Raw genomic sequence first — 22,587 nt, forward strand, 5'->3', positions numbered from 1 at the left:
TGAGCTGAGCTGAGCGAAACTGAACTGAACTAAAAGTTGAAGAGAATAGGCCCTTAGTCTAAATTAGATTTAGATAGTTTAATCCAATCCGAAATCATAATTAAAATAAAGTACCATTTATTTGGGATCAAATATGTAGTTTTTTCAATAATTCAATTAAAAAACAATGTACAAATTGGCCTGCATATGGATGTTAAAATACTTTAGCTAGGTTAGCTCATTGTGATTTACATGTTATTCGAATAAGTAGCTTATATAAAAATTTCGAAGTTTTAGAAATTATTTGGGTTGTTCGGTTTATTTGGATCCAAACTCGTTCAATCTAATCTGATTGTATAGTCTTATTAACTCATATCAAAATTTTGGGATTGTGAATTTATAAATGGGAGTTGTTAAATATCGCCCTCGAATATCTAAATAACGTCCTTAAAATAAAATAAAATTACGTATAAATTGATATAGTATTAGAAAAAATAATTAAATAAAAATTTGATTGCATATGTATAAATTGCATGTAATTTTGAACTAATTATGAAAATATGAGTGATACAGTGATACTATCAAGTTGATAGGGCATAATACTTGTAATAAAGAAAAGAAAAGAACCGAAACGGGTCTGGTCAGCATAGAAATAAGAAAGAGTCCATCTCCCAGTTTCTGTCTTTTTCCCCAGACATCAGTTGCTGGTTTTCTGGGTCTCAAAAACCAACGTGCTCTTTTCTTTTCTTCTTTGTCCTTTATTTTCTTTCCTTTTTTCTTTTGTAATTTAAATTAGATAATCCTGTAATTAAATCATTATTATCATTAATATTAAACTCGTTTACATCATTGTGAATTTCCAAGGGGTTTATTCCTTTGAATGTACGCGTTACCTCAAACTTCATTGACGAAGGCCGCTTCTTCAATCTTCATCTATTTCTACTCTTTCTGGGTCTCCAAGCTTTTCTCTTTTCTCAGGTGATTCTCATCATTCTTATACTTATTATTGTCATTCTAATTTGTCTTTAATTGCATCTTTTTGTTTTTTAATTTGTGGGGGTTATTCTATTTTAAGATCTTCTTTTTCATATTTTAAAATTGTTACAGATTCTTGTTATTTTCTGTCTTTCTGACCTGGGGATTCTGGGTTGATCGCAGTTGATTTAGTATCAATTCATAATTTTTAGGGTTCTAAAGATGATTGCTTTTAATTCAAGGCTCTAACTTTAATCAGCTGCATTTTTTTTATAATTTCAATTTGTACTTTAAACGGTTGATTTAGTAACAATTTGCTACGATTTGTGATTCTGATGGGTCCCCTTTTGTTATTAGGTTTTTCAATTCATGTGTCCAACATGATTGATCTTCAAGATGAGGAAATTTTAGTCAGCTTTCTCTAGTTTGTTGTTCATTATGGATGCTAAAAAACTCATTAGGTTGATTCAGCACTTATTCCGCCTCATACCGGCATGAACTTGTGAATTTTCGGCCTTTATCTTTTCGAGGACTTGTGCGAGGATGAAATCAATGTTTAAGCAGGTCCTCTTACTGTTTTTAATTTTTGCGGTCCTCGGTGTTTGTGTCAAGGCAGAGTCTAGTAAGGTTGATAGTCAGAGGATAATAGTTGCGCCATTAAAGGAATTAAGAAATGATGTTACGGAAGGCACCGGTGCTAAAGATGTTTTTAGTTCAGAGACCACTTCTACCAATCTTAATGACGGGAAAGGTGGAAGTAGCAGAGTTTCTGTCACTACTGTTGCATTGTTTACTCTAGCAATGGCTGCTGCCAGTGGTTTTGGAGCTATTCCATTCTTTTTTGTGGAGCTTGATCCCCGGTGGGAGGGTTTATGCAGTGGAATGGCTGCTGGAGTCATGCTAGCTGCAAGCTTTGACCTTATACAGGAAGGCCAGGAGTATGGTCATGGAAGTTGGGTTGTCATTGGGATATTATCTGGTGGAATTTTTATTTCCCTCTGTAAGAAGGTGAGACCTTTCATTTCTCTGGATAAAGTTCATTTTAATGTTGTCATTATCTTCATGATTTGTACTCTTCATTTTCCTGTCTAGCTTGTATGCATGACTAACATAGCTTCTTTCACTACATGAGAAAAAAAAAAAATCTGGTTTAAATTTTGCTTCTTTGTGGATATATATCTTCGATATCTTTCTCGATTAACATGGTTTTTCTGATAACATGAGAGGATTATAGTGTTGTTTAGTTATCACCAATCTTCTGGTTTCAACTATTAACCTGCTATATAAGAGATGTATATTGTTGGGATCAAGAAATGTATTTGTTCGTAAGAATGATAAATTGGGGTAGGATGTAAGGAGGCCTTGAATGTTACCTGGATGATCCTGATAGAGGGAATTGATATTGGGCTGTGATATTCTCACAATTCAGTTTAATACTTTCTTCCTCACATATCAAATAAAACCCGATGCTATAATAACTGACATGAAAATTCATGGGAAGTAACATTTTCTAGGATGTAGGAAATGTACCATATAATTCTTTTGTTCAACCAAACAATCAGTGATACAATTATAATTCTTTGGGATTCCCCACAATTTGTGAAACATACTATGTACCACATTATTTCCAATTTATTTATCCCATACAAGTTATTAATATAACCTAGTCAGCCCTAACATCCCTTGTTTTTCTTATGGAAGTAATATGATAGCTCATAACGGATCCAATATGAAGCTCTCTTACTGATGAGTGATTCTGGTATCTTGGGAGGCATACACCTAGAAACACTTGGGTAGTAAAGAAAGATTATATTGACTGCTAAACTTTAGAGATTGCCTAGCAGAATTAGTGAGTTGACATTGAACCTCTGGATTTATATTATCATGATGAAGTTAGATGAGAGTGGTATATGCATTCTTGAGAGTGTCAGCAGGCAGAGAGAGGATTGAGTTGTTACTTGTTATGCTATTTTGAGCAAAACTAAAGTTAGCAAAGCAAAGTCACTTGCATATCAAAATGTGGCATGCCTTCTAGGCTACTTGTGTAGTTTCAACTGAACACAAAAGACATTTTAAGCTATTGATTTTACAATTAGTAAAGGGTTGCATTTGTATTATTCATAAAAATCAAAAATAAAATGAAAGGATTGTCATTTGAGAATGTGCATGCTTATGGCTGCTCTCTTTCCCTACCTTTTTGGAGTCTAAGAAAGGAGCTTGGGTTTTTTTACCAGTCATAGATGATTCAACTATATATGATAGTGAAACTAGATGGTCTTACTAATTATACTATCTATTGCCTAGCATTTTGTGAAGTTTTCGCTTTAGGATTCAGGATACAATATTTGGATTTAATAATGTGTATGATGTCTTGTTGCTCTAATTGCTATAAATGTCTTTCATCCAGGTGCTTGATCAGTATGGTGAGGTAAGCATGCTGGACATAAAAGGCGCTGATGCAGCAAAAGTTGTTCTTGTGATTGGTATTATGACTCTACATGCTTTTGGGGAGGGTGCTGGTGTCGGCGTCTCGTTTGCTGGTTCTAGAGGGTTATCTCAGGGTCTTTTAGTGACTTTAGCTATTGCTGTTCACAATATACCTGAAGGATTGGCTGTAAGTATGATGCTTGCCTCAAGGGGGGTTTCTCCTCAAAATGCGATGTTATGGAGCGTGCTTACATCCTTGCCCCAGGTATATTAAGCTTTATTTGTAATTGTTCTTTAGCAAAAAAATGAATTAGGATTTGTTGAGAATATTGTTTGTTACACTATAACCAGTTTAGGTGGTATCTCTTGTTTCCATTTTTTATCCCTTCCCCTTTCTGCAATCCCTAAAAAATCTTTTTGAGGTAAATTATCAATACCTGTCATTGGAGCTGTAGAATCCTTGTGCTCAGAGTGATTAAATCCTCATGGATTTTATAGAGCACAAAGTTGAGTAAATGACTGAGGTGTTGAAAATAATAGGTCGAGGGATAATATAGGAGTTATCCAGCAAAGGTAGAAAGAAGATTTGACAGCTCTATGATGTTGCCTTGGATCGAGATTCAAGCACAAAGGATTGAGTGAAACGTTGCCTCATTAGGAATTTAGGTTTATACAACTTACTGCCCCTCAACTTTTGCATTTGCTCATTTTTCAAGATCGTTCTATAATTTAAATGGACTCGATTTTGCTTTAAACTTCTCCCAATGCAACCCATTCTATTGAATCAATTGAAGATATTTGTTGCCTGTTGGTTCTGGTTTTTGTTAACCTTTTCAGATTGCTTAGAGAGTTAGAAGATATGAGTTTAGGTGATGATAAAGTGTATTTCTTGTAGGGATGACAACTGCAAACTAATTTGTTTTTACACCTGTCTGATTTGCAGCCCATTGTGGCAGTGCCAGCATTTATATGTGCTGATGCATTCAACAAATTCTTACCTTTCTGTACGGGCTTTGCTGCTGGATGTATGATCTGGATGGTTATTGCAGAAGTTCTTCCAGATGCATTTAAGGTTTTGTCTTTTATTTTCCTTACTTAGATTCCTGGATTTCAAGATAAATTGTAGGTAATTGACTGTTATACTTGTCTTCTGATGTTTACAGGAAGCCTCCTCATCTCAAGTAGCATCAGCAGCTACACTCTCTGTGGCATTTATGGAAGCACTGGGCTATGTCTTTCAAAATTTCAGTAATAACTACAAGTAAGCACTTTCAGCCACTTTATATCTTTTCACAAGTTTGTGAAGCTTTCGCTGTATCTTTCATGTCTGCCCTGAGGAGAATATTGAGAAGTTGTTTAGTAATTTTTTAAAAGCATATATGTTGGACGTTGCACACTATGATTCTTAAGTTGGTTGTAATTTGTATGTTCTTGCAGATCAGAAGATGTTTCTGGGTTTGTCATCTCATTACTTTTTGGTCTGGGGCCACTACTTGGTGGTATTGTCCTTGTTGCATTTGCTGTTGCTTTTCATCTCCAACATGCACTGCTGACTGGTATAGCTTGTGGGATTGCCTTTATCCTGGGAGCCTGGAGACCGTTGCAGCTACTTTTATATTCAAAAATGGGGCTTCTTCCGCTTATATTGCTGTTAGCCTTGGGAGCTATTGTTGTACATGTATTAACATCCAGCATCTTGAACGCGGTTAAAAGAAAGAGAAACTCAGCAAATTCCTTGTTTGCTGTTGGTGGCTGTTCATTGAGTGCCCTGACAATTCAGTCATTTCTATCATGCACGGCAATTGCGTTCCATGCTTTAGCTGAAGGCCTAGCACTGGGAGTCGCAGCACCAAAAGCTTACGGGCTTGGCCAGTATATAGTGCTGCCTGTGTCTTTACATGGGCTAATTCGTGGGGCTGCAGCAGCAAGCTGCATATATGGGGCTACGGATAGTTGGCATGGGTCTATTGCAGCAGCTACATTGATAGGGGTGGTGGGCCCAGTGTCAGCTATTGGAGCAATAATAACTGGAATAGACTACAAGGGGCTGGATCACTTGATGGTGATTGCATGTGGGGGTTTACTCCCAATTTTCGGAAGCATAGTCGCCAGAGCTGTGAAGTTGGATCGACAAAAGTGTAATTTTGGTATGATAATTGGATTAGGTTTTGCTAGTGTATGTCTTATGTGCACTAAATTGGTCTGCTTGAACACACCCTATTGCAATTCTGCGCCAGAAGCTGTTAGATGAAGTCTATAATATAGAGGGTACTTGCTGCTTCAGATAGATAATGAAAGATTTGTCGATATACCATGGTGAACATGAAGGAAGACTTGTGCTAAATCGATTTACTGATTAGAGAGGTAGTGTCACTAGTTTGGGTGTGGGGAGAAATATTCCATCGGCTGTACATCTGATTCATACACTTCAATTATTCAATGATATTGCTTCACTGTACAGCATAATTTACACACTTCTTTTTGGTTTGTAGAAATCCTTATTTGTTACCTCACCTTATGATAAGTATTAGTCTAGTACTTTACAACTGCCATCCCAAAACATGTAGGCCTTGTTTGGTAGTAAGCTTATTGGGGGTATATTAGCTTATTTGACTAACTTTAGCTGATTGACTAGTCAAACAAGCTAATACAAGTGTTTGGTAGTAAGCTTATTGAAAGAGTTTATTCCACTAAATAAGCTCTTTTTGAAAAAGCTCATTTTAGGAGCTTTTTCAATTAGCTTATTCATTAATTATTGTGAAATGACACTTATAACCTCATTTAATTAAAAATCCTATCTAAACTACTTACCCCACAATTAGCTTATTGGTCATTTCACATACTCAATCACCTTTAAGCTATCAACTATTTACCAAACACTTTTATATAATCAGTTAATACAATAAGTTAGTCAAATCAGTTAATAAAATCAGCTAGTCAAAATCAGCTAACTCAATCAGCTTCAACTTTCAACTTTCTCCCAAACAGGGCTGTAGTCAAAAAATATCCCTTTTCAATCTACAAATTAGTTACTAGAGTAGATTATAAAGGGATATTTATAATGTAGCCAAACACCTGTTACTTGCTCAATTAACTGTGTTTTCAAACAGTTACTGGGTTACTGTGCAAATGCATCAATCGAGTTGGTTATTAGAGTAGGTTCTGATTAAATCACTCTGGTTTTTTAAACTATTTTTCTCACAATAACATCTACATAGGTTTGGATCCAAGCTTTGCTTTTTTCTAGTCTAAACCGCTAACAACGATGGTTGTTCTACCTAATATAGAACCACTAAAAATTTATAGCTAGTCAGCTACATACCAACCTTTTGAAATTACTCTTCCATCATTTATGTTTCGTATGATAATATCCCTAACAATAATGTGAACTTTTTTTTTTTTTTTTTGGAAGCATAATGTGAGCTTGTTTGTCACTCTAATAATAAGATACGTACCTTTGTTTTGGTTAGTTTTAGTAGTATACTTTTAATATGGGGATAAGCCATAAGGTGGGGGTGACCGGGATAGAATTGATCTCAGGATCTCCTTGAAGCAGAGGAACCGGGAGAAACGATCTAACTACTTGAGTTATCCCTCACTCTTTCAAAATACGGAGTATTTGATTAAAATATAGATTAACCTTAGAAGCACTAATATCATTATAGAACCTAATGGTATTAAAGTATTAGAGGTTTTTTTTTTTGGCAGGTAAGTATTAGAGATTCTTCGTTACTATACTAGGGAAAAAAAAAAAAAAAAACAAATCGATTTATGTTAATCACTCCAAACTAAATAATTAAATATTTTTTTAAAAAAAAAAATGTACTCATGTAGAACCTAACAACTGAGAAAGTCAGTGTTGTGCTTCTTCATCGTCCTCTTTTCTTTTCGTTAGATTTCCTTAATCACACAACCACTTACAAAGTTTACAGAAACGAAAAGCTCTTATATTTAATGCCTTTTGGGAGTCTCTGAAAGCTCAACCCAATTGCAGAGAGGAAGCAAATTCGGTTTAAGGTTCGAATCTTAAATTATGGAGTTTTTTATTCTTTATAATTACTAGTCCCTATTGTTTAATTACTCTTTGGATTGAATTCAGACCTTAATTTTGATCATAAAATTAGCTAATTTCAATTTGAAAGATGTCAACTTTTGGGCTGAATTTCTTTAATCTTTGGGGAGTTGATAATGTGAAATGATTAGGATCAGTTGATTATATGAATGAATAGGAATAATGGGTTTCGTTTGTATTAATGTAATTATTCAGGTAGATAAGTATTTATTCAAGAACGAGAATGGGGATGAAGGAGATATACAGAGTTATAAAATTCATATGCTCCATTGAATTCATGAGAATGAGTGTGGTGTGGCCTCTTCATCTTGTATTCTCTTACTTGCGCCTCTTCAGTGGCCGTCACTTCTCCACCACTTTCCCAACACAACTTGTTTCTGACAGACCCATCTGCATTGTCACTGGTGTAATCTTCCTTCTCCTTTTCTCTCTTTTTTCTTTCGTGTTTTTCTTTCTTTCATATCAATTTATGCCTGTTTTTGTAGGCTTCATCAGGCCTTGGAGCTGCTGCCGCCGAAGCTCTATCGAAACAGGGCTTTTTTGTTATCTTGGGTATTCATCCCCATCCCTTCCTTCCTACTGTCTGTCTCTTTCTGTGTCTGTTCTCTCATTCTATTGTTTAGTTGCCCTTTGAATACAAGGGACCCACTTTATGTAATGTATTAAGTATACTTTCATAAGCAATTAAGCATCATTCATTGTTACCAGTGACATGACTTTTATGAATTGTTTGGATTGAAGGAAGTGGAGAGAATGGACGGGAAGGAAAATTGAGGGATGTAGTATCCTTCATTTGGATAACAAATGTGGAAGGTAGGGAATTGGAGGGGAGGGAATGGAAGGATTAAATTGTAAGAAATTAATCCCTCCAACAATAGAGAGATTTGGAAGTAAAACTCATTATTCTTCCCTCCCCTCCCTTTCCCTTCTCTCCTCTTCCCCTCCCTCCCCTTCTTTTCCTTCCCTTTTCATTATCCAAACAAACTGTTAAATAAGCTGATTTTGTTAAGAGCTAAATCACTATTTTGTGTATGTTTGATGCATGATTTCCTCCATATGTGCAGTTGGAAGATCAGGTCATCTCTTGTCAAAGGTTAGGTTATTAAAAATGTAGGTTGATTGTATATTTTGACGATTTTTTGCTTAAACCCACTTCTTTCATCTTTCAACAACATATTCTGTGTGGACAGACTATGGCTGAGATCCGTAAACGGAATGAAGATGCTCAACTTGAAGCGTTTGAGGTCGACTTGTCATCCTTCTCATCCATCATGAAGCTAAAGAACTCTTTGACGCAGTGGCTGTTGGATATGAATCTGCATCCTTCAATCCAACTGTTGATAAACAATGCTGGGATATTGGCAACATCATACAGACCCACTGATGATGGTTTTGATGAGTAATCATGTCATTTCTTTGCCCCTTTTTTTTACCACCCATGCTTTTCACTCCTAATAACAAATTCATAATTTCTACTACTGAAACTAATGAGGAAGGCATGTAATTCATCCATTAGTTTGTTAGAGGCACATGCTAGTTTAGGGATGATAAGAATTACCCAAGTTCAATTCAGAACTATGATAAGCTCTAATAAGTTATAATTAGTTAATTCCAGAAATCTAGAGAAATCAGGTGAAGAGAACACACTCTGAGTTGTTAAACTTCTGTTTCCTGCTTCATTTAATCCAAACATTCTAGAAAGTTCTTAAGCAGTTAGACAATGCATGAATACTGATATGCATTTGTTTGTAATCTTTCTTAGGATGATGATGACAAACTACTTAGGCGCGTTCTGTCTCACAAAAGCTTTACTACCATTACTCATGAACAGTCCTGTTCCATCACGTATAGTCAGTGTATCATCTTTTACACATCGAACAGGTAATCATGTTACTTTGATCATAATCATTTGAATAGTTTCCTCCTCTGATGAGTGGGGCTCGTTTACAGTTTTGTTTTATCTCATATATGTGAATGCTGTTAAAAGGGTTCAATCATCATCAAATCCTTCTTTTGAAAGTTATCTATTGCCTTTCTGGCCAAATAACTAGAAAGTTATGATCCTATATGTATGTATCTGACTCCATGGTATAAAAACTCACTTAAATAACGGCCAATGCCTGTGTAAGCCTCTTAATGATAAGATTTATAAATCGAAAAGGATTCTTAAAGCTGGACCTTCTATATACTGTTTAACAGATTGGTGTTTAATCATGAAAGCATGTTCATATTTTCATAGTAAAAAAATATGATGTAGGAGTTCGGCTTGCCTTAGTATTTAAATGATAAAGTTTGACAGAACAAGTTTATTGTTGCTCTTTAAAGGAAAAGGGGAGTGGTTTGCTACACTACCATAGGACTTTTATATGGCTTTGTTGTGTAGATTTCATGCTAGGCAAAAAAAGCTATTACTGATCCACCTATTGCACTAAGGCTTGTTTACTTTAGATTTTGATAGTTACTGGGTGTGTGTCGAGTGTAAACTATATGGCATTCATCATTTGTTGGTTCAGTGAATGATGTGCAGGTGGATAAGGAACTTGTTTATGGAAAGTCCTTTTCAAATTTCAAGCAATATCCATTTGCTCAGATATATGGATGCTCCAAATGTAAGTCACTTTTGCTCAACATCGTTTACACATTTATATTCGACAGTTTAAGATTCAACTTATTGGGAATTTATTGACAGTGTGCATACTGCTTTTCTCATATGAGCTTCACCGGCAACTTTGCAAGGACAAAGTTTCTCAACTATCTATCAAGTAAGATTATTATATCTAGTCAAAGAAGCATAGTTAAATGGTACTTAATTTTTTTTTCTTTGTGGTGAAATTATGGTTCCCAAGGTCTTGCAAAAATCAAAAACTAAATTGTAGAGCTAGTTGAGATGTGCCATAGAATCATAGGGCCTAAGAGGATGAATGGTTATGAATAGCCTTTCCCTTATTTATGTGTTGCAGCCGAGCAGGAACATTGACTATACATGAATTAGGATGATTTTTTTTAGTAACTGTAGCTTAGCTTCCCATTCACAGGAATTGAACTTTGTATTTGCCTTTGACTTTTTACTTAGAAAAGTTTTATATATTTATATGTTCCATTAGTTTATGGATTGTCATGGGTACACCAGTACACCCTTTATTAAAGTTTAGATCCTTTGCCATTTTCTTATGTCTTCTTAGATCACACTTTCAGCTCCTCTTTCTTTTCATATGTACATGAGTTTACGGGTTTCAGGATTTAAAATGGACAAATCTCTCATTCTGTGATTTTTTAGCTGCTATACTGTTATCCATGTGTAGAAAGTAGATTGTCCTACTGCTTCCTAACAAATATTGTATCATCAGCTTGTCTGATGATTGACAAATGCATAGCTGTCCATAATGCTGATCACCAGTTCACCACTCTCTTTCATGTTTCTTTTTTCATTCTTTTGTAGTGTTGCGGATCCTGGAGCAGTGAAAACCAACATCATGCGGGAAATACCACAATGTCTTTCTCAATTAGCATTTGCAGTCCTGCGACTTCTGGGAATATTGCACTTTCCAGAGGAAGGGATCAGCTCAATTCTTGATGCAGCCCTTGCTCCACCTGTAAGATTATTAAACTTCGCTACCACATCCTTCTGGAACTTGGTCTTTCTATTGCAATTTAATAAATTGTTGACAAGGAGAAATATGTCTAAGGACCCAGGGGCCTGTAAAAGGTATTTTTTTAGGCACAGGCACAATCGACCGGTTAGCCACATCAACTATCCATTAGGGTATGCCTATCAAACCTTGACATATGGTTGAAGAGAAACCCCTGAAAGTTCCCATAATCCCATAAATAATTGAGAAACCCCTGAAAGTTCCAATGAAGTGACTGAAGAAACACTTATAGCCTGATCCCACAGAAACACAGTTTTGTAGCCCTGTTCACTTTTCTGCCGCTCATTTTAAGCAATAACACCCACCAAATTGCCAAAGCGTACTTCTGTAAGAACCTTTGGATCCTTCACCATTATATACCAACATTATGAAGCAATGCTCCAATATGGTATCTAGACAAGTTCAACTTCTTGACTCATCTCAAAAGTCTGTGCCCCGTAAAATATGCTACGTCACAACACAAACAAATACGAGTATATCCTTAACCTATTCACTCTCCTAACACAGTATATGCATAAGACAGTGTGCCCCATGGGTCTATTGAGGATTTGATTTGGATTTTTTTTTTCCTTGGTTTAGTTAGAGGTGACTATGAGTGAGTATTAAATATCTAGGGTTGATCATCAAGAAAAATGGTGACATTGATCAAGACGTGGCCCACGGCATTAAGTTGGGGTGGCTTAAATAAAGAGTAGCCACGGGAGTGTTATGTGACCGAAGCATTCCTATACAATTGAAAGAAAAACTCTATAGACCAGTGTTGCTCTATGGTATAGAATGTTGGGCTTCTAAAGAGCACATTGTAAAGATAGAGGTTACGAAATTGCGCATGTCAAGATGGATGTGTGGAAACACTCTAAGAGATAGAGTCGGAAATGAAGTTATTCGCAAGAAAGTGGGTGTCACATGCATTGCAGCCAAACTAAGGGAAAATCGTCTGCGTTGGTTCGGGCATGTAAGATGAAGACCCTAGGATGCACCGGTACGAAGAGTGGAACATTGGGGTCATGGAGAGGTTAAACAAGGTAGAGGGAAGCCGAATATGACGGTTGGAAAGCGTTTGGAAAGATATGTAGCATTTGGATTTGCATGAGAATGAGGTATTTGATCGTAAGGGATAGAGGAGGGAGATTTTTGTGGATGTCTATACGGAATAATCACTTTTGGTTCATGTACCCACTTATGGGATTAAGGCTTTGATTGATTGATTGATTGATATTACTTGGAAAACTGCTTGCAATTTATCATCGATGTTTCATTATCTTTGGAGAGTTGACCATTATCTTTCGTCAAAAAAGTGGGACAAGGTATTAGATATTAGGTATTTCCAGGTATTTTGTTGAAAGAATTTCGCTGGGTCATTAACACAAAGATCCTTGCTCCATTTATAGTATTATTTGAATATAATTGAGGCGCTTCTAATGAATTTTTCGGTAAAGACCGAGGCCCTGTTCTCTTCACCTTAAAAAATAATATTAAGTAAAAATAATTTCACTTCAGTAAAAATAAGTTTAAATTAATAACAGTGTTTGAAAAAGCGCGCCTAAGGCGCGCCTAGGCGCTGAGGCGCAAGGCGTTAGAGGTCATGCGCTTTGTATGGTCTAGGCGAGGCGACTTCAATGAGGCGCAGCTAAAGCGCACCGAGGCGCGCCTAGGCGCACCAAGGCGCAGCTTGAGTCGCATAATGAGTTTTTTTTTCCAGATTTTTTTGTTTCTTATTATATGCGCCTCACTTCAATGAGGCGCACCAAGGCGCACTGAGGCGCGCCTTAGGCGCAAGGTACTCCAAAACGCCTTGGTGCGCCTTGAGCCTTTTTATACATTGAATTAATTTCAGTTCAGTAAAAATGATTTCAGTTCTGTAAAAATAAGTTCAATTCAGTAAAAATAATTTCAGTTCAGTAAAATTAAGGTGAAGAGAACGGGGCTGAGAGCCATAAATTTTTGCATCGTGACTTCTCATATTATGGCATAACATATCTTGATCAGATCTCCATTCTTTTGTATAATATATCCCTAAATTATTTGGATATATTTATAGCTAGCTCCCTCAGTCCCTCCTGTCCGATTTCACAGCACTGTAATCCTAAATCCTTGCCTTTGTTGGTACTAAATACACTTTCTAAATGCTCAATTTGACCTGCTACAACCTCGATATTTTCTGACTCTTGTCTCTATGACTCCTGCTTTAGTACCGATTCCTGGTTCAGTGTTAATCCATCAGCTGTTGTCCCTGTATAAGAACTGTTTGTTCTGCTTTTATACAAGTTTCAGTTAATACCAATGTTGCTAGGGATCTAATTTCTGTTAATCTAATGGCGTGGTAATATTGTAACAGGAAACTTCTGGAATGTATTTCTTTGGTGGCAAAGGCAGGACAATAAATTCCTCCCCCTTGTCCTACAACAAAATGCTTGCAAAGGGATTATGGGGAACGTCATGTGATATTTTTCAAGAGCTGAAGTGTAGTCACGAGAAATCCTCATTGATATCAGTTTGTGACTAGACAAGATTTCCTTTTGACTTGGAATTTTTCAGCATAAATTTGAGTGAATGGACTTGTATAATCATAATCTGAGTATCTACATTTTTTATACGAAGTATTTAAACAACTCTTTTATTGAGAAGTTCTTATTCAACCACCACAACAGCCGTAGGTTTGGACCAGAGCGCACTTTGTAACAAATTTGTTAATAGTTGTCTTGATGTTTTGTGTAATAAGGGGGTTAGCTTTTCCCTTGGTTTTCTCTTTGTAGTACGAGTAATAGTTTTTAACTTTGTTGGGGACTAGATGATTTATTGTTAACTTTATGAGATACAGAGTATTTTTTTTTATCTTGTGGGGTATTTATTATCGTTCATGCCTCGATCAATTTCTTCATCCTCCCCTTGAATCCTTACTTAGAAACTTGTAATCTTGAATTATGGTATAGGACAAAGTTGCAGTAAATCTTCAATTCGAATAATTTTACGCTACAGAAATTGTTGTTAACAAATCCTAAATTGGTGAAGGTTTAAAACTCCTTCAGCAGTCGTGCATTTTGCTGAAGTCGAACGCTTTATTAATGTGAGTATGACTTCCCCAAAAAAATAACTGTTTATTAATGGATGCTAAAAATATCTGCCATGGAGATTTTACCTGAGACACCATTGAAAATTTTCTTTGAATTTGATAAATACAAATATATGTACTAGTAGTACAATAACACCAAAACTTACACCTTTTGCTTTGCTCCAGATACAACATACAAGAAACGAAGAATAAACACAACTATACAAGGTACTAAACATTAATTATTACCCGTATATCATTATAATACAATGTACAAAGTATATAATGTCCACGAACGAGGTACTCATACTAATGAAGAAAATAGATGTTGCATGAAATATAATTATATCAGCGTTCCTTTAAATTTATGACTTTGTTAACAAGCAATAAACATGCATCATAGTGTATCTTTTCTTTTTTTTTTATAAACCTAAGTATTTTGTATCCTGGAAATTTATCTTGAAGACTTAAAAAAGAAAACACATAACATAATTATAGCAACTCATGAAGAAGAATCTGAAATGAGTACATATATTCATACTTGTGTTTTAAGATTTAGGGAGATGAATAAAAATAATAAAATGGGGCCAACCTTTGTTATTGATGAAACCTACATACTTAAATACGCTGATTAATAATCGATTACTTTTAATTTTGTTTGACAAGCCAAGTCAAAATCATGGTGTTGACTAATTAGCTTTGGCGTTTTCCATTCAACCCTACCATCCACGTTACTAGACTCCATTCTTTTTGGCATCCAAGCTAACATGACAAACATTTCTGATAATTTTGCACATGGAAATATTATTTCTAAGGTTTATATTTTTTGGACCATAATTTTTTGGGGCCAGAAGATGCTTCATTATATATTCTACACGAGGAAAACTTAAAACATTGTCATTCTAAGGATTTTTCGGCTTATAATGATTTATTTCAATTCCCGTCATACAAAATAAATGGGTGCAATTAGATATTCAAGTCATTAAATGTTACGGATTATTGTATCTACAACCTAAATGTATTCAATCAAGTCATTAAATAAATGTCACGGAGTACTTTTGTATCTTATCATCCACAATGAGCCAATGCAATAGGTTACTCTTTGTCTTTCCTCCTCCACAAATAAAAAATAAATATGAATAATAAAAAAATAGTGTATATATAATCATAGACATTTTGAGAGCATGTTAAATGAAATTAACTTATCAGCGAAAAGAATTTTATAATTCGTAGTTAAAAATTTTTTTAAAAAAAAAAAAAATTTATTGGACCAAACCTTACAAGTAATTTGCTAGTTACACCTCAATTCTTGAAAAAACATAAATTAGTGAGGTGGTAATGTATTAAACCATTTTTCTTTTGTCCCATAATTGACGAGCACACTATTGCAAGCTCAACTAATACTCTCTAAAAAAAATTTCTTTTTTACCATAATATTGCAACTATTCAAAATTTGAGTAAACATTCTAAATTTATCATGTAAAAACAGACATGTTTTAAAAATAACAGTGAATAATTAGAAAGATTAGTGGTAAAAAATGTACACAATCAAACAACAAATACAGAAAGAACTTTTAGAGACGGAATATCTTGACAGACAACAAAATAAACAAAAGAGGTAGGTGGAGGGGGAAGGGGTGATAATGGTATACAGCCAATAGGGAAATAGATAGTTCCAACTTCCAACAGAAATAGTATGTGAATCCTGGGATTGGGAAGGTTGGTTTATGGTCGGCAACAAATAATGGCAATCCCCGCTGGTGAACCAGCCACAGCCACAACCCAGAGGTGATCCAGCTATTCCAGCTCACCCCCTTTCAACCAACATTTACATTTCTTTATGGAATCCAATGGCCTAAAAAGCTCAAGTATTTTACACTGAAAGATGCCCTACATTTTATTTCATGCACATCAAACCCCATTGTGGGATCAATATTCACCATTTACGCCAACTCGCTAGCTTCCAACCTACGCTCTAAACCACACTACTGCATACCAATGCTTAGCTTGAATTCTAACCACTACTCTCAGAGCCTACCATAATCCATCCACAGCTATGCCAACCCCCTTTCATCTTCCGTAAGGGCAATCATCGAGCAACCATCTTACTCAAGCCACTCGTAACATAGCACACATACAAGTACAACAATACCAATGCCCAAATGTGCAATATTCATACTTATATTTATATACCCACACTGTTCAAGTTTGCTAACACATGAATAAATCCAATGAATATAATAGCTTACAACTTACAAGAACCTGACAGAATGCCAAAAAAAAAAACTTAACCCAAAAACACTATAATGACTTTCCCCTTTTTTTTTTTCTTTTGGAAATAGTTTCTTTTGTTCTTCCTTTTTACCCTTTCCAAACTGTTTCTCCCAGAATAGAGATTAATAAAGATTAGAAAAAAAGAAAATTAAAAACCTTAATATGACAAATAGAATAGGAGAAGGGAGGAAAAACGACGGGAAATGACCCACCAATTAGCTCACCACGAACAACTGTTGCCCTATATGCAGCTGTTGTGCTCACTCTGACAGTAAGCACTTTTGGGAGGTGAGCCCTTTGACTTTGACGCGACGCAGACGCATAGCAGAGGCAGCTCCATGACTCAGACATACAGAATAATAATTAACGTCCTGTTTTAGCACGCTTCATCCCACTAGTATTGAATGGAGATACACTTCCACTTGGACCAGGACTGTCTTCTCTAAAATTCGAGTTCAGCATAGCAAGCTCCCTAAGTTGCTGCCTTTTGTAAAAGTCTTGTGATTCATCCTGCTAATAAAAATTCCAATTAACCAAAATAAAAAGGCAGGAGATGCCAAACAATAAGAGTAGGTCTTAAAGGCATTGAAGTAGCATACCACAGGCTTCAGCAATTCTTCTAGAATTTCTTTAGCCTGGCGCAACTTTATGTCAACAATATTGGGAGCCATATCAGCCTCAATCAAAATGTGAAGTGGCTCATTCAGGTGTTCATAACCAGGTCTTCCTCGAAGCTTCTCTTCCTAGAATCATACACCAATAAAAACCACATAAGCTACAAGAAATAAACTTACAGGAATCAACAATTGATTCCAACTGATATTTATAAAATGATAACAAACCGTTCACAATGCAACATTGCACAGGATAGTAAAGATACTTACCTTGTCTGGATCCTTAATTGATCCTTTACCCCTAATGTACACACGACAACCAGTCGAAGCCTCAACACGTTTCAGAGAATTTCCTCTGGGTCCCAAAAGTCTACCAACAAAATTGAACTGGAAAAAAATATGGAAACAAATGCATTAGCAGTCATTCTCATTTGAGTATAAAGTCATACAAAATACAATGTACAGGCAGGTAATTATACTTACATTGGGATATGAATCTACTGGTATTTCCAGCCGCATTATTTTTTTCACAGTATATGAGCTAGGGCTCGCAGGTGCCCCTTGCCAGTCCATCGACATTCCAGGTGGACCACTCAGTCTCTGTTTGCAAACATCATGATTCATAGCATTAGCCAAAACTATGATGGTGTAGAAGGTAATGAGCTAGGAGCATCCAACAACAACAATACTCTAAAAAGCCTCATAAGTATTGCAGGCAGGGGTTATAGAGTAGATATAAAGTAGGCCAGTAGCCATACTTCTGCAAAAGAAAGGCAGATATGTACGACATGGTTTTTAAATATTCATAAGAGTTGCAGACAGGTCTGTGGCATCTGATAGAACCGGCAGATGGCAAAAAACAGACTCCAGAGCCACATAAACTAATGTGTATAATCCTAAATTGCTTGAATCCAGCTCAAGTAACGGTAAATTTTTATCACAGTTCCACCAATTCACTCAATTAGTAAGGAAAATATTGCAATCAGTATTCATATTCTGCCTCCTATTCTCTACTTGCATTTTGTTGATTTTTTTCTCAACGCCTACTCAACAGTATAAAGGTTTTAGACAGAAGGCAGTAAGGCACTAGATTTCCATCACAAAATCTCTTAGAAAAGCCAAATCTGTATGGAAATACAGTTCCATATATTCTTGGGAACCATGACTAGATTAATTTTATAAAAGCAATGGCTCAGGCCGACTCCTACAGTATGATTTATAGACTGTAACTTTGCAAGGCATAAAGCCAAGAATAGCGCTACTACTAGATGAAGGAAGATTTTAACCATTCTTCTGTTCCTCTCCTATTCAGGCATGGTCAAGGAGGAGAAAGATGCCCACAGCAGGTGATATGCTATTCTTAACCCTAACTGGCTATCTAGTAGTTATTACTGGAGCAGAGTTGAAATGCTGACCAGATGATGAACTATTCTTCTCAATAAATTCAATCAAATGCCACCAGTAAATATCAGAGCCTAAAGAAAACTAACAAATCTTCAATAGACAATTCCACAAATGTCTTCAAACATAAAGGGAGATGATTACACTAGCAGAAGAATAGAAGCAGCACGATCATCACCACAATCATCAGGCCATTCTTCATGCAATCAAGGTCCAGTAATATAATTTTCAGACATAAAGTAGAAACCATTGGATGCCATGTTACTAGTGCAGCGCATAAAAGTGAATGGCATGCTGCATGCCAAGAAATATTTAGAAAAACATGAATACAGATCCAAGTCAAGACAGACCTAGAATCATTTGATGCAAGAATCCAATTCAACATCTCACAAGAGTCGTTCCAGGTGATCCTTTCTGTTTGACCAAGTGATAATGCTTATGAGCACAGTTATTTATAAATATTTGCTAAGAAACGACAATCATGTAACCAGGACTCTAGGCTTAAACAGTTTAAGTATAAGTGTAAGGAATTCTTCCACTCTTCCGGCATATGTACATTAAAAGGTCTCCAACTCAGCTACAATGAAATACTTCCAATTGATTTTTTTGTCAAGACAACCAAAAAGGAGACTCAAGATTATGACATCTCAGTTATCTTATAGGAATATCAGTGTTCTTTCAATCTCGTGAATTTCATTTCAGCTCATCAAGTAAAGAGCATGAGCTCAGCCTCCCTCGCATGATGATAGCAGATATCCTCAAAACAAACAAAATCTACAACTTCCTAGTTCCAAGCAGTTTTTCTGCAATGTTTTATTAGGGCTAAAGCTATGACCACAAAACATCTATGTACGAAAAATTAAAAGACACTCTAGAGATGAGCAGCCCAGAGATACAGAAGATTGAACTGCTAGGATAGACAATTTGTTTGAATCCAAAAAGTGATACCCTTAACCCATATATACAGAAAAGAAAATCAATATGTAATGCCATGTTTTCATAAACAAAGACTACAGTGCAGATAATTTGATAACAAGTCATTGAACAAGTTGAAAAATAGGGTTTATAGGGAATAACAGCAGAGTGAAAAAGAAGAATAACTATAGCTAGTTCTTCATCACACAGTCATCTAAATTGTAGACGTTTATATGTAGGAAAAAGGAACAGAAAGGTAGACAAGCAGGAAGATGTTGCAAAAAATACCTCTTGTTGCAGGCCGTTCCATCCACCATATCCACCTCCATGAATATTAGAAACAATATTTGCAGATGCCATAGGACTGGGGCTTCTATGTTGACGTCTATCAAAATCACCAAAGCCTTGACTTGGTAACATACCAGAAACCCTCAAAATCTCTGCAACCATCAATCAGTAAAGATGTTAGAATGAATGTATAATAATGAATTCAGCGCATCAAAATGTAAGATCCTAATCCAATATCTCCTAGATGTGAGACCATGCGGGAGTGGGACGGCTACTTGAAAACATATTTTGTAAATGTCCATTAAAATAAAATACTCCGTATTTGAGATTCAGAAAGCCATATAGCATTGCAGTCCCTCAGAATAATACAACTTTTAGCTACTTAAACCCAAAAGAGTGGCATTGTAGAGACACATGAAATAATGTCCAATGAGACAAGTAATTGCGAGTGTAGTGAGTGGCTTTGATTTACGGCAAACTTGTGTACTTTAATTTTCAAAAAAAGAAAATGCACTCGTAGAAGACATGAGTGAATCAAGTAAAGAGTGAAAGCAGCAGAAACAAATGTTAGGCAAAATCACATGTGGTCTGGAATGGTTGACACATCATAAAATTGTCAGAGTAAAAGCAACAGATTGAATTTTCCAGATTGATACCACACCAGTAATAACAAGCATCACACAAAAAAAAGGAAAACTTTAATATCCTAGCTGGCAAAAAAAATCGATAAAATGATTAAAAACAACTGGAAAATAATGAAAAAAGTGGGAAAACGCAGTTGATTGAGATTCAAGGATCCCCAGCACAAGTGGCGATGCCGATGCTACTAGTATCAGAATCAGATGACATGACATGACACTTGGTAACGCAGTCATCATCTGGAATAAGATTAGATCCAAACCTTGATTAAGGAGGCGGCTGCATATGGGGAGGACTTGCATGAAAGGACCCAATTTCTGATGCTCATTCAACAACTCCGTCAAGTACTGACTGCACCACCATCAATGACAGAGTTCAAGACCAAGTCAATTTCAATAGTTAATAATAAAACAAAAAAACAATAATTGAAATAATAATTATCGGGTAAATTTCAGTAGTAAGTAAGTTAAGTAAGTATGTAAGTAGGGTTTAATTTTTTTAAAAAAAAAAGACCTATCATCAGACGCAGCGGCGGCGCTTCTAATCTGAGGAGAGACTGCTCTAGCTGGAGAGAAGTTTGGATTGTAGAGTCCTGACATGATTTCTTCTTTGATTCAATTCAATTCAACTGATAAAAGAGAAGTAAGTTTCCAGGCGGAGGAGAAGGTGGTGGTGGTGGTGGTGGTGATAGGGTGGATGAAAGCAGCCAGATGGAGTGAATGAATTCCGACCTACCACTCGACGGTGGTGGTGGTGGTGGTGGTGGGGATGATAGAGAGAGAAAGAGGAGAAGAAGAAGAAGAAGAAGAAGAAGAAGAAGAGAGGAGAAAAGGGGGAAGAGAGAGAAAGGGTGGAGGCTTTTTATGTTGGCAGAAGAAAAGGAGGAGACACAAAAGGGTTTTTTTCTATTTTTTATTTTTTTTTATTTTTTTGGTAATAAAAAGGAAACCACTCAACTCTACGAACCCCAAACCCCAGCCCACTCCCACCAACACTCTTTTTAATTATCACTGGATCTGTAGCACGCAGTAACAATAATAATAATACCAACTCCAGAGTAAATATACACAACCATCCTCCTCCCGATGCGCTCACTTCTCTCGCTTTTCCCCTTGATTTTTGCTCTTTTTTTTTTATTATTTTAATTTCTCCTGTAAAGTTTGTGGAATTAAATAAGCACTCAAAAACTGAATCAAAATAGGAGGTCTTCTCCCGTGATTAAATTATAGACAACAGTCTTCATTCATACCTTTACCTGTTGCAACTTTTGCAACTAAGCGCTACTTCTACGGACTATATATTCATTTCGTCAATCACTCATCCTTTCTTCAACTTCATACGTCCACCCCTACCCTTTCATTCAACCATTTTTTACTGCCAATTACGGAATATATATACTTTAAGCTTTTGGTTGAATTAGTCCACTAACAGATGTGATCTTCTATCCATGAAATTTTGTAGATTATACCTACTAGGAATGATTGAACTTTTCAACCCCTCAACTAAATTTAATTTTAAAAACACATTTGAACTGTACATGTTAAAAATTATGAATAGCTTTACTTTATTAATCCCTTTGTTTTTGAATAGTTGTCATGTTCGTTTAATTTTATTTATTATACATATATAGTACTAATTTTGAGTGTCGTCGTTTTTAAATACCGTATAAAATACAAATTTTATCATATAATATATTGTTAAATAGATATCTCTGCCTTTTAAAAGGTTTGAGATGTTGACAAATAAAAGGGAAAAAAAAATTTGTGATGACTTTTATGCATACCGTTTGGTCAATTATGCCTTCTACAATGTTTACTCCGTATTTTACTTATTTTCCCTTATTAATGTTTATGTTTTTTTAATTATAAAGAACGGTGTGTGGACATTAATACCATTAAGGGGTCGTTTGGTTCGTTAAATTAGAATAGATTGGTTTGGGATCTCATACTAAGGAGATATAGATTCTAAAACTCGTACTTATCTAAACTTATTTGGTTTATTCTTTGGAATGAGTTTTACAATTCATTAAAGGAATAAATTGTGAATCATAGGGCATAAGGTGGGTATGAGATTCTAGGGGAATGAGGTGGAATTAAAACTCATTGGTATGAGATTTCATATCTAAATTTGGCTAACCATACAATAAAATGGATGGAATGGATTTTAACTCCATTTCCAATCTATTGCAAAAACTCCAACAAAACGACTCCTATTATTTTCCCTCACTGATGCTACTGACAACTAAAGTTGTGACATATGACCAAACTGAAAAAGCTTTTCAGAACATGGCTAGCTAGCTTG

The 22,587-nt window shown here is 35.7% G+C and overlaps 3 protein-coding genes across 4 annotated transcripts; 2 read left to right on the forward strand and 1 right to left on the reverse strand.

Moving 5' to 3' along the window:
- The first annotated feature begins 662 nt into the window (after positions 1-662).
- Positions 663-5,889, forward strand: LOC145616652 (putative zinc transporter At3g08650). The gene is made up of 6 exons (XM_081671413.1): positions 663-957; positions 1,312-1,962; positions 3,362-3,646; positions 4,325-4,453; positions 4,545-4,642; positions 4,819-5,889. The coding sequence occupies exons 2-6, from the start codon at positions 1,498-1,500 to the stop codon at positions 5,630-5,632; spliced, it is 1,791 nt and encodes a 596-aa protein (XP_081527539.1). The 5' UTR covers positions 663-957; positions 1,312-1,497; the 3' UTR covers positions 5,633-5,889.
- Positions 5,890-7,180: 1,291 nt separating this feature from the next.
- LOC145617362 (uncharacterized) lies at positions 7,181-13,919 on the forward strand. The gene is made up of 10 exons (XM_081672052.1): positions 7,181-7,398; positions 7,649-7,859; positions 7,939-8,005; positions 8,518-8,546; positions 8,644-8,852; positions 9,216-9,334; positions 9,967-10,062; positions 10,143-10,215; positions 10,893-11,046; positions 13,442-13,919. Exons 2-10 carry the CDS (start codon positions 7,677-7,679, stop codon positions 13,607-13,609), a joined length of 1,098 nt encoding a protein of 365 aa, XP_081528178.1. The 5' UTR covers positions 7,181-7,398; positions 7,649-7,676; the 3' UTR covers positions 13,610-13,919.
- Positions 13,920-16,310: 2,391 nt separating this feature from the next.
- Positions 16,311-21,064, reverse strand: LOC145617713 (KH domain-containing protein At3g08620-like). 2 transcript variants are annotated; one of them, XM_081672454.1, is made up of 7 exons: positions 20,800-21,064; positions 20,549-20,637; positions 19,648-19,799; positions 17,527-17,643; positions 17,314-17,430; positions 17,029-17,172; positions 16,311-16,942 (listed from the first exon to the last, which is right to left on the reverse strand). In XM_081672454.1, exons 1-7 carry the CDS (start codon positions 20,883-20,885, stop codon positions 16,793-16,795), a joined length of 855 nt encoding a protein of 284 aa, XP_081528580.1. In that variant the 5' UTR covers positions 20,886-21,064; the 3' UTR covers positions 16,311-16,792. The 2 variants fall into 2 exon arrangements, with proteins under 2 accessions (XP_081528580.1, XP_081528581.1); XM_081672455.1 differs by having other exon boundaries at positions 16,311-16,939; positions 20,800-21,063.
- Between the last annotated feature and the right edge of the window lie 1,523 nt (positions 21,065-22,587).

This window comes from Chenopodium album, chromosome 26 (assembly GCF_948465745.1).
Source record: "Chenopodium album chromosome 26, dcCheAlbu1.1, whole genome shotgun sequence".
In the NCBI taxonomy this organism is placed as follows: domain Eukaryota; kingdom Viridiplantae; phylum Streptophyta; class Magnoliopsida; order Caryophyllales; family Amaranthaceae; genus Chenopodium; species Chenopodium album.